At 40.9% G+C, this 13,077-nt stretch overlaps 1 protein-coding gene across 1 annotated transcript in view; it reads right to left on the bottom strand.

Moving 5' to 3' along the window:
* The window catches only part of OLA1 (Obg like ATPase 1), a 96,489-nt gene extending 90,951 nt beyond the window's left edge, over positions 1-5,538 (bottom strand). The window contains exons 1-3 of the mRNA XM_084289561.1: positions 5,404-5,538; positions 5,106-5,206; positions 3,396-3,539 (exon numbers count right to left, since the gene is read on the bottom strand). Coding sequence (XP_084145687.1) covers positions 3,396-3,539; positions 5,106-5,206 — 245 coding nt within the window. The 5' untranslated portion in view covers positions 5,404-5,538. The remainder of the gene's footprint in view (positions 1-3,395; positions 3,540-5,105; positions 5,207-5,403) is intronic.
* Positions 5,539-13,077: the final 7,539 nt, after the last annotated feature.

The raw sequence follows: 13,077 nt of genomic DNA, 5'->3' as shown, positions 1-13,077 counted from the left end.
AACTTTTATTTAATATTACACCAGACTTTTATGACCCAGACAACAATGGAAGTTACTGCTCAGATTTAGTTCAGTCACCACCACTCGAGCACTGTAGATCTGAATGCATGAATTTTAACAATCTACAACATAATAGGGTTTTTTTTTATAGGCAATTTGCTGGGAAAAAAAAAAAAAAAAAAAAAAAAAAAAGAGAGATCCTGAAGGATAATGCTAGAGCTAAAGAGGGCTAGTTGTACTTCACATATTATTCCCCTGTGAGATAACAAGGATTGCTTTAAAATTTAAGTTGAAAAAGACATCCAGGAGAGATTTAAAACAGCCTAAATTAAACAGAAATGTTTGTAGTTGCAATAAATGCTGTTTTGTGAATACAACTGTGCCACACAATGCATCTACTTACAGCTGCAAACACACCAGGAATTGAATGAATACCGCTAACTTGAGAAAGGATGGACCAAACAAATTACTTATATTTTACTCATTCCTGCTTATAATCTGATTTGATTTTAAGCAGAGCAGGAAGCAGATGCCTAGACTTTAAAATCCTTTTCTGTTAAAATATTACCTGCAGTTAACAGATCAATTGTTTCTGGATTTGAATTCCCAATTTTCAAGGCAGGAGCTACCTGGCAAGATGAACACCTTTTCTATTTTAAAATTAGTGGATACCGTTGTTTCCTACCTGGTTAAGATTCAGGAAAAAGAATACATATTTCTGCTTTTGTTCCTAAACGGATTATCTTCCAACAAAGATCATCTTTTTCCAATTGCTAAACTGAAACTAATTCAATCATTAGTCAGTCAAGCCTTGCCTGAAAGTACCCATATTGGGGGAATGGAGGTAGGAGAACAAAACAAAACCTCACCTTTCCTCTCTGGAAAAGCTAGATGTTAACACGACATAAAAACCGTGAGTTTTCACTGAGCATGGTTCAGTCAGTACACCTTGATCTAATACGTACAACTTTACCTTTATGTCATTGCCTCTAAATTGTTGCCTACAATTCATTTTATTTGCAAACATTTACATTTCCAGTAAGTAACACCAGCCAGCTGTCAGTGGGGGCTAGCAGGTAACTGCACACCAGCCCCACTCCAGCGGATGCTTTAATCTTGTGGCAATGGGAATGGATCCTCAAGCAACAAACGGTACCTGGAGAGCCCCGCTCCTCCTCTGGTGGCAGAGCAGCCACAACCCAGACCAGTGCTATTCTTGCAGCAGGGCCCACCCCTCCCTGGCAGAAGCAATGTCCTCCCAGCATCCAGGTGACAATGCCTGCCAGCTTGGCCCAGTCATGCTCACCACACCTGCGGGAGCCCAGCACAAGCAGGCAGGCGAGGTTTTTGGCTGCTGACGCTCTGCATGGCTGCTACTTGCGCTAAGCAAAGAGGCTCTCAGGAGTGCTGGACTCCAAGCATCCAGACAAAATCGCTTTGGCCTGTTATACGTTACTTACAACAAAGCCCTCTTCCCTCCTACCCCCATATAATGACTGCAGTTCTGTTGTGACTAAGTGTAGTATAGAGGAAATAAAAACATCAGTGCTTTAAACTGTACGAGACAAAATCTTCAGGCATTAGGGCAAATGAGGCTGGCTTAACGAGTACTTAATGTCTATATGACATTTTTGCATGCACAGATTGATTACTTTTACTAATCTAAACACGAAGAAAATTAACACTGTACATCTTACATAAAGATGAAGAAAGAAATCAAGACTATTCAAGAGAAATTAAGGAATTTAAATTACAATTTAAATGTAAATTAAATTGTGTATCTTCATGACCACAGCCACCTTTCCTTGAGTTAGTTCCAACCAGATAAACACAAACAGTCCAAGGAGCGTTACCTCAGTCTACTGTGCTACTGAATTACTGCCTTTTTTTTTTTTGCTTGTTACAGTGAAATATTAAAGAGAGAAAAGCATAATAACAGAATTCAGAGGAGCTACTCACTAATCCCCATATCCATTTAAGTAATCCAATAACAATGTCCAGTAAAATGTCCAGTAATATTAAAGGAAAGGGGTTTTGTGTGTTCTCTCTCCAGACAGCTTCTGAGTGGGACGCCATGCATTCCTTCTAAAGAGAGATGGGCAAAGAAGGTGAGGAGGAAGAGCTCGTTCTCTTTGTCACTTCAACTACTGATTTAGAAGTAGCCAGTCATAGTTAAATGAGAAGAAACAGAGTGTTTATGTAGCCAAGCAGTGATATTATTACAATTTAGACTTAAAAACAAACAAACATAAAACTATGAATTGTATAAGCCACATTGTTACTTCTGCACAATCAACAGACCAAAGTTTTTGTCTCAAGTTCAGCACAGCTTTATTGTATAGTCTACATAGTAACAAGTCTGTTTAATGCTCACTTGGGAAGGAAAAATTACGTAACATTATAACAATTCACCTAAACAAATAACTCAGTATTAGTGTATTTCTCAGTATTTATGAAGTACGTAGGAATTACAGATAGAAGCGACTTGTTTGGACCTGAAAATTAAGGTGACAAATGGATTCTTGGTCAGTGATCTTCTTTGAGCTGGGAGATACCTGGCTCGAAAACTCAAGGCCCAGATGTTAAACAAAAGCACGGACATGCATGATAATTTGACCCTATGATTTACGTACATTCACTTTATTCAAGATACACCTGCATGTAGTTGAAAACTGAAATTAATAAGTTACGAGTATCTATTTTAGTTTCTGGGTTCTGAAAGTACCTTAAACTTTTCTTTTCAATCACAAATCCATTTCTCACACTGAGCACATAGAGCAGGCTATGAAAACAGTCACTACCAAAAAACAAAGATGTGACAAAATCAATACACTTATAGAGCAGGGAAAGATTTGAAAGAGAGAGAGCACTAAATATAATTGAATGTATCAGTCAACAAATAGCAGAGCCCCAAAAAAAGGAGAGAGAGTTCAGGAAAAAGGCTGTCCATAAACATTACTGTTAAAAGACTGATGGCACAGGTTAAGCTGCAAGGTAGCTAAATAACCATGGCATATATTGTATTCTGAACAACGTAAAAGACAGGATGAAAACTTTAAAATGAACAGTCTCATGACACAGATTAGGTATGTCCACTATTGTTACTGTTGATTTTCCAAATCTCTGCAAAAGATCCAAGTCACCTGGGAGTCTCTACCTTCAAAGGTGAAACAAAGCTGAGCGGTGACTAGCAGTACCCAGACTTCTCACTCATAGCACAAGAGTCATATGGAAAACAAAGTCCAGCTGTTTGTATACATACCATTTCATATACTAAGAGAGACACCAGTAAAAACAAAGTCACTGTAATTGCATTAAACTTCTATGCAAACTTTGGTTTCAGTAACACCATTTCATCTGTTTAAACAAAGAAAAATACGAAGAACTTGAGTTACCTCGGAGGTTTGTGGTACTGACACAGGAAGTCAAATCTGTCATCTGGCACGGGTACTCGACTCTCATTTGGATCAATAGTACAGAACGGGAAGTTTTCTGCTGCCGCTTGACTCTTTGTTAATACATTGAAAAACGTGGATTTCCTGTTTAAAAAAAAAAAAAAGACTTTTTTAAACAAATTTGAATTAGAAGAATTTACAAGGGCTGGATTATCCCAAACCACATGCAGTACTGAACTATGCCTCTGCTTCAAGTGACCATTGCACTGTTTCTAGTACAAGATGCTTTCAAATGCACATACGGAGTGTCACATCAAAACTCCATGTTTACCTCTCTTCTGTGCCCTAAAGAATTCCCCTAAGTGACTGTATTGCACATGTCAGCAGAGAAATTCTAGGTCAAAAGCAAAACACAGCTCTACTGGCCACTACTTATTTTCCTTGAACATAAAATGAGAAAACAATCAGGAAGCCTGAAACGTATTTCAAGTGAATGTGCTTTGCTGAGACCTATCAGCCTTTTCCACAACTATACTATTTCTTCAGATTTATTTACGCATTAACACAACTTCAGTATCTAAGCAATAAAAGTCAACAACCAAACACAGAAAAGGTAGCAAAGAAAGCAAGTCACATCAGTTAATTGATTTCAAGTGATTTTTTTGTGCATATGAATATACAGTTTAACTCACCAAAGATTTTTTGTGTGTTAATTACTGTCAGTAAAACTGCTAGGGGAAAAAAAAAAACACATTTCATTTAAACCGGACAGTAGACTATTTTGTTAGTTGGCATTTATTAAACCAAAAATAGCCACTCCTGAGTTATTGCTAAGAGAAAGTTCTTAATCAAGTCCTGAATCTTCCACCTCAAACACTCTGTTAGGTGTTTGGTTTCTTTCTTTAATTTCAGTTTTACAGACTTTCTCTGCCACTGGGTGAAAGAAGTCTGATAGCTGTCCCTGTACACAGCCAAAATGCTCAGAAGTCAGTCACAGTTGTCCTTGAAAGTTGTTTTATAACTGCAAATGCTATTTTCTCCATTTATGTGTTAGCCATTGCTATCACTAATTATTTCCTTTCTGGTGTGCAACTCTCTTAGGCCCTGAAAAAGTAAATAGATATAAATACTGACTTCTTGTCATTTCATTATGGCTTTGAGACAAGTTCAAAGTTTTCTTTCTTATTTTCAGAAAAGAAAGAAGTAGGGAAAGCTTTCAAAAAACTTCATAACGTTAACCAGAATGGAAGATACGATAGTGATGGTTAAGGTGCTTTTTCATCTCATTAAAGAGATAGTAAATATACTATTTTTGTACCATTTTACAGCGACTTTGCCCTTACTTCTCCCTTTTATTTTGCTATCGTATTGCACAAGGGTTGTAAGTGTGTGAACACCTGGAGGTTCTGCTAGTGAGCACGACACGCAGATCACCACCACAAGCGCTCTCCAGGGGACACACCCTCCTCCAGAAGCACCTCAAGACAGGCTCCTCCGCCAGGCCCGAAGCACTCCAGCCGAGGAGCACGCCAGGGGACTCCAGCAGCTCTCCCCCACCCGCCCCGTCCGTGACACTCGTCTTTACCAGCTCCCCAGGAGCCCTGCCCCGTGAGGCCCCCCCCGCGCCCCTCACCCTCCCCAGATAACGCAGGAGGGCCCCGCCTGCCCGTGCCCGCCCCGCTCCATGCCCACGAGGCGGCCGCCACCCACCCGACGTTGGGCAGCCCGACGATGCCGATCTTGAGGGACGTCCCGAACCGGCCGATGATGGGGTGCGCCTTCACCCCGTCGCCTGCCTTCTTCGGCGGCATCTGGGGAGGCAGAGCACAGCAGATCAGAGCGCAGCAGATCAGAGCACAGCAGAGCGCCGCGAAGGCCCCGCGGAGCCGCCTAGGGGCGGGGAGCCCCCCGGAGGCCGCCCGCGGAGCCCCGGCCCGGTGCGCGGCCTGCTCCCGGGGGCACGGGCGGCGGGGCGGGGCGGGGGCTGCCCCCACGCGGCCGGGCTCACCTCGCGGCACGGCACCGGCGGGGAGCGGAGCGGAGCGGCCTGACACGCGGCCGGGACACGCCGGCCCAGCAGCTGCCGCCGGCGGAACAGGCGGGGCCGCGCCGCCCATCGGCCGTGCCCGCCGCCAGGGGAAAGGTCGGCGGAGCGGGGCGGGGCGGGGCGGCCTCGGCGGGGCTCCGGGAGCGGCCCGGGAGCTCCGCGCTGCCCCGAAACCACAACGAGCGCCCGGGGCCGCCCGTGGCAGGCCCAGCAGGCAGGGAGCAGGAACGGGCACGGGGAAGCACGGAGAGAGCCCTGCGCGTCCCGGCTCCGCCGTGCTTCTGCCAGCAGCCATCCAGGCGGGCTGGGGGCACCGCAGCGTGCGGGACGGGAGACTCCCACCTCCGAGGATAGCAGCGGGATCGCCTGCAAGTTGATACTTCAGGCTGTCCAACTTAAAAAGACGTTCCTGAAGCTTTTGGACTTCACAGAACCCCTGCACCACATCCAGTGACTTTTCCAAAGCCATTCACGGACAGCACTCCATAGTCTAACATAACGCCTAATGCTGATGGCAGCGAAGATTATCATTGGGGAAGAAAATACCACAACCTGAATACATTACAATCAAATGCAATTGTGTTTACTTAATAAATTACAATGTATATATAACAGCAACTCATGTGCTATAAGTAAAACCAGCAAAAGTACATATACCTGTTTAAAAAAGAACATTCATAGATGAGCCCTACCCACCTGGAGGAAACAACTGTGTGCCACAAGACACACAGATCCCAGCATTTAGGGCTGGTGACCATGGGGCTCCCAACACCTGCAGCACCAGCCACCTGGGGCATTCCTCCCAGGAGGAGAAAACACACATCCCAAAATCAGCAAAGACTCAAAGAAAGGGGATGGTGACAAATAACTAAGTAAAAGGGGGGCTGTCTGAGGTGCAACACCAGCCTGAGGAATCAGTGAGCCAGCATTGGAGGCGAGAACAGAGCTCTGCACCCAGCTGCAGGTGCGCAGTGTCCAGTCTCCATGTCCCAGCAGAGCTGGTTCTGGCCGGCAGAATGTGCCTGAACAGCCTGGGCTAGGCAGGAGGTAACAGGGACCTGCAAGAAGTTACAGCTGTACTAGAAGAATTTATCTCCATGCAGGGTTCCACTTAACCTGTAAATAGGATTTTAGTGTAATGGATGACCATTATTAATATAACCTGTATTTTTGCTGCTTCAGCAATGCCTCTACAAAACCAGCTTTGCTGTCCTATAAAGGAGAGTGCAGGCGCGCAGAGCCTGTTCAGCCAGTCTTCAGACGCAAGACTGGACTTGACTCTCAGATCAGCTGGGGGAAGAAGTGGCTGGTTTCAGAAGTCAGTATTTCTACAGGGTGCTAGGTAACATAGCAAGGACATTTAGGGCTACACTGACAGTTATTAGAACATAGAATGTTTCCATTTGCTGTTTCAAAGAAACAAAGAGATAATTTTAATCTATAGATAGGATGAAGATTGCTAACTAGCTGTAAGTCGTTAAGATCATCAGTTCCCCAATCAAATTACTTTTATAATATCATTTTCAACAAAAAAAAAAAAGAGTCCATAATGATTAGACTTGCATTATGTGTCTAGAACTTTTTTTTTTATCATGTCATAAATCTATGCTAACATCACATTCTGATACTTTGAAGAGTACAAATACTTAGTTGAGGGTATAATTTGCTCTAGGGGGGGGGTCTTTAAAATATTTTAATTGAAGAATAATTCATTTTTCATCTAACTTCCTCTAAGATCTGTTAAAACAATTAGCCAAAAATAAATAAATCAGCAAGAAAACAACAATTCTCTCAACCTAAATAGGTCTTGTCAAAATACGTCATGCTATAATTTAAGGATGTCCTCCTATACAGGCTTTTTTATTGAACGTGATCTCTAAGAGCACTCTGAAGTGATTATTGGTTGTATAGGAACCATGACCAAGACCCTGCAACCCTTCTGCAAATAACAACGTGAAGGGAAGGGAAGCATCAGGCACAAAGAGTAACCCTGTTTACTGCAAGCAGAGATGCAGGTTCAGATCTCCTGGTCTTCTGTTTCCTGACCCAACAATCCTGCACTGGGGCAGGCAGCACCAGAAACATAGAATACCAGGAATATGCACTGAGCATCAGCTTTCCTTTCAGATTCAAGGAGCAGTGGCAGTGAGGCATACTACCAGGTCTTTGTTCGTGCTTATTTAGATTAGTAAAGGCAGCATATGCTCAAGAGGCATATGCCCATTGTAAACACATCCGGATTTGTTTATATCAACTCGCACAGCAATTTAATAAATAACAAACTAATCCTTGAGAGATTGTATCTGGGAATATATTAGATGTCAAGAAGACAAGACAAAACATTTAGAATACACAAAAAATTAGTTGTAGAATGTTACAGAAGTCTGACCAAGACTCTTGAAAAAAAAATTAAAGACACTTTCTTCAACTCAGACTGTTCCTCTGAACCATTACAGACAGACACCATCAAGTGTTTGCCTGCTAAGAAAATTGAAGGAGAGATGTCAGTAAAAACTGTTCTTATAGCATGTCCTATTTTAGATTTGTAAGATTAAATTCTCAGAACTGGAAAACCACCAGAGTGAAGGAGTCAAGGTGAGAGTATCATCAGATTATATATCATCTCAGTTACAATAAAAGGAATATAATCTTGATTTTTTATTTATTTATTTTGCTAAGAAAGGACACTGTTTTCCAAAGCCTAATTCTGAATTACATATCAAAAAAACAGCAGTTACTACTTATTTTCCTTTTCGGTGACCAAAGATTTTGCTGCAGTATGGTGGAGAAAAAGACTACGGTATCCATGCAGAGATTTTTCCTCTTAGTGTAGTGGTAATCATTAATAGTCAGTCTTTGGTGGTAGCATGCTTATGCAAGTCTTTCTATTACTTTAATCTAACACTACCAATAGGAAAAAGAAAAAAATAACAACAACAACTAATTCAAGTTAACATTTAGTTACTTAGCTCTTGAATGAAGCAAATGGATTACTACAAGAAACATTCAGACATACTGAAATTAGCCAAAAATGTATATGAATAACTGCTGAGCAGCTCTGCAGCCTTTGCATCCGTAAATAAAAAAACTCCAGTAAGCAAAATTTGTGTCTTTTTCAGGAATGGAATCAACACATCTCGGTTTTCCAGCCTTCTAAAAGGTCAAGACAGCCCACTCCTACCCATCCTACTCTGTATGTCCTGAAAGTAGGGTCACACAAGGCTACTTCACTGCAGAATAAGGCATGAACTCACCTAGCTCCATTAATAAGGCCACAAACATTGTGAAAGGCTACTTTTGGGGACCATTTCCATCAAATACATTTTCTTAACCTCTTAACATTTTGTCAATCGATGTTGTTGTCCATCTTTTTAGTGTAGGCATGATATCTCTCAAAATATTTTTTTAAACTATCTTCTTAAAATAATTAAGCTGAGTATTTGTCTATGACAAGAAAATTGCTAATTATCTAGCACCCAGTTAAATTCTTTTCTTCACCAGTTCATAAGCACAATATAGGTATCAGCAGTTTGCTATTTGAAATAAAGGACATATATATATATATCTTTGTATCTATGTATATACATAAATATACATTACAGAGTCTAAAGTGTGGGTAACTCTGATTTTAGCTATCTGGGAAAACAGCTTAAGTCTGGAAGAGAAAAAATTGTTAAGATCTTGACCACTTCTGCTGCTGTTTCTAGTTCAGCATGTCTAAATCAGTGCTGTGCGTGCAAGAATTTGCAAGTTTGCATACAATTTTTTTAATTGATGCCCTTTGTACTTCATCACACACCATACTGTAATAATGCCACCCTTCAATCTATTTCTATATCTATTTTATTGTAAGTCATTGCTGTTTCATTACCTACAGTAAAGGACTTGAAAGCATTTGATTCCATCAGCTAGAAATCATCTCTTGGCAGTGTAACATTTCACCCTACCTACCTTTGTTTTCAAGTTGCATTTAGAGTCATGCTTTGCCTTACTTGGTTGAATGTTTCTATCCAAATCTGTCATAGTGATGAAAGCCTTGTTTTAAACTGGCATGCATAGCTTAAATTATAACAATCCTGTTACTTAAAATGTGTTCTGTAAGTTTGATGGGAAAAAACATCTAGAGAGCAGTCATCTCAATGTCATCTTAACTTTACAACATGGACGCCTGCAAAAATACAGCTTATTGTACAGCTAGCACACGTGCAGAAGTCAAACAGTCCCAGAGGGTCTCTGCCTGATTAAAAACAATGTTTAAGGGAGAGTAATAAAACAAACACCTCGTGGTTTGTGCCACCAACATACTCTTTGCTTTTTGCTTCCCAGAACATATATTTACTGCAAAGCCACCGTTAACTACAAAAATAAGTGGTTTTGTAGAACTGAAAGAATAAACACAGAGCCCCTGATCCTTGCTGTGACCGGGCAATGTTCAGCGCAACCCAGGGGGTTAGAAGAACAAAGTTGCTTTTGCACACCACCAATCCTGGATTGCCTGGGTCCTTGCCCCTGGGAGGGAACGGGATGGCTATGAGGAATAAATACACTCTGTGCTAAAAAGAAATGCTGCTCAAGGGCACAGTCTAAACTAAATGCTGTTCAGTGACTTCTGGGGAGTTTAAGGGCACTCATCACCCAGCTGAACTGTACTTTAACACAACATTTTTAAACACTACTTTTGATAGGATTCAATAGGCTTTGGCTTTACTTTCTTAACTGTGGATTCATCTACTTCCATAGAGAATCTAGGCTTGTGCCATTCCTTACATTCTGAAATTCATACCATACTTCACGTTTATATTTACTCATTTTCAATCTTTTTTTTTTGTTGTTGTTGTACTTACTCTCCTTACCTAAAGACCAGTACAAGGGTAAGACTTGCTCAGGAGCACATAATGAGGAAGAGTCTGATCTGGCATCTATTAATATTTTTTTCCTAGATCACAGAAATTTCAGCTGAATGTCATAACTCTAACATAGATGATGTCACTAACAGGTATAACATCTACTAAAGTTTCCACAGTGAGAATAGTGAAAAAGATTCAATCACAGACAGAGATGACAGAAAGATACTGAAGTAGGAGAAATTGCTGGGGGATTAATGAAATTTTAGTTCAAAAATGACAAGTTTGCTTTGAACTTTCCAGTAGCCTAGCTAAATGACAGTATAAAAGCAAGTACCGATTTAAAATAAAAACAATTCTACAATTACTACTACTAAAAGCAGAGAAAAGTAGGGGAAAAAGAGTTACTCATGGACGTGAATTAAGAGATATTACTCACAAAATACCAAAGAATTCCTTAACATCTGTCAAAAGCTGCAACCTTAGGCAGGTCAGCCAGGCTTCTGAGGAAAACCACAGCAGCTGTACCACTGCACAGGCAGCACGTGCTCCCGTAACGATGGAGAGCAACAGGGGCTGGATACTGAAGGGCTGCAGAATGGTCCTCAGGACTCGCTCATTAGAGCACCAAAGTGAGTCACACCTATACATATGTAAAGATACCAAGGACATTATCTACTTCTTCGAGAAGACATTGCGTATAATGACACGTAAAATTTCAAGAGTTTACAACAGCAGTCATCTAGAAGCTTTGCCTCATGAAGGAACATTGTTAGGTTGACCAAGTGGGTGCATATCTGAGTCCAATCCAGAAATACTGTGGTAGCACTGCACCCCTAGGGAAAGTGGGATGACAGTTCTATGTCAGGGTTATCATGACCTTTGCAAATACAATGGAGATTCGTTTGCTAGAATGCTCCAATTTCCACATAAATGCTAACTGCAAACAGCTGCTATTGTATTCTTGTGGTCATTATAAGAATCCAATTATTCCTTTACAGTAAAATTCAGCTACTACACTATAAAAATTCAGTAAGAAAAAGCAATTTTAGCCTTGGACCATATAAATATCTATAAATTTTCTTTAATTTCATCATAGTGTTATTCATAAGAAAAAGTCACAATACAACTATGCCTCATTCAAGTGTTCAGAAGAGGATCTCTTAGCTATTTTGCAATTTATTTCATGATTCTCCACTTGAAAAAGCTTAGCAACTCATCCAATGTTTTCCCCATAGTTAATTGACAAAGTTGCTCCTAAGAGCCAGTCTTCTTCAAAGCTGGAAGAACACTGTACCTTCAGGTGCTTTTCTTTCCTTGGCTCTGGGTTTCATCTTTCTGACCTACCTTGTATACATGTTTTAGAAGAGCTCTGATAACACCTTAGATTTCATGTTTCTTCAAACTCTAGTATTTTCACAAAAGTTGGAAAAATAATTATTATCTAGAATACAGTGGTTTCCTCTTTCTGCTTGCTGCTGGTCTATATAATTAATTGCTTTCATAACTGCCCTGTTGACAGAGAGATACCGTTTCCATTTTGTCACTTTCTTTTTGCTATGGATCAAAAGAAGAAATACACTAAAATACAGTAAGACTAAGTATAAAGTGAAACCATAAGTCATGAACTGAACATGAACATCCAGGTTTTCCCCACATTTGAAGAACTGCATAAAGCATGAGTACAGTCCTTCAAAATGACCTATTTATGTTTGCCTTGAAGGTCTGAAGGAAACAACTTATATATATATGCACTATATACACTATGTCCCAGCACAAATCAAGAGTTACAGCAGTTTTCAAGATGTACCAGCCTCCATCTCCACAGGTCACTAACAGCCAGAAGTGCCACACAAGCACCATCATCCGGCAACAGCCATCAACATGACAATGCAGCTGAACAGGAACACCATTTAGCAGACACCTTTCCATTTTACCTCATGCGCTGTTCTCCCAAAATGCGAATAACATTCATGTCAATAATTGAAGGTGATCACCATCCTGCCTTGCAAGTCGCTGGGGTGGAGGATACACACAGCAAGCCAGAGCACGGCACATCAGAAGGCCTTGCTGACCCACAGCCCAACAACACTTCCGTAGGGCAGCTCTTGTTAAGGCAATGAAATTCTCTTACAAAATACTATGAAGTTATTTCCTAAGTGGTAAAGTTTACCATCACAGCATTAAAAGTAAAATAAAATATGATCAGAGAAGTATCACAATTCTAATATTTTTGTGGATACAACCAAAGTTTGACTTAAGCTTGTCTGCTTGTATACAGGTTTCATTGATAGGGATTTCAGCGCCCAAATAAATTGTGCAGAGAGATTTTCAGTTTGAGTTTAACTAGGGCCTGACACTATGCAATGCCTCCCCCACGTCCCCAAAGAAAAATAAGAGTGTGGCCTTCCACCAATAGCTGCTCTTCTGCCAAATCTGTTCTATGTTTTCATACAGATTTATGCCAATATTTTATATCCCAGTCTCCCCTTTAAAGTAAAATTTTGCCTTACAAAGCAGTTTGATTACTCTCAATAGCTTTACTCAGATCATCACCTCTTTACTACAATGTAAAAAAGGTGAGCATATTTACAGCCGGGGCAGTAAGACCCTTGAAGTGGAAAAGGCTGCTACTGGTAAGCTGTGGGAACGCACCAAAATAACATCACTAACCCGTTATGACAAGAAGGAAAAGTGTGCGGCTGCTCTCGTGGCAGATGCAAAACCTCCAGTAGTTTAATTTGTTATACAAGTAAAACAGATCAATTGATTGTATCTCTATGACACTGAA

The sequence above is a fragment of the Netta rufina genome (assembly GCF_964035555.1).
Source record: "Netta rufina genome assembly, chromosome: 6".
NCBI lineage: Eukaryota > Metazoa > Chordata > Aves > Anseriformes > Anatidae > Netta > Netta rufina.
This window is presented reverse-complemented; position numbering and strand designations above follow the sequence as displayed.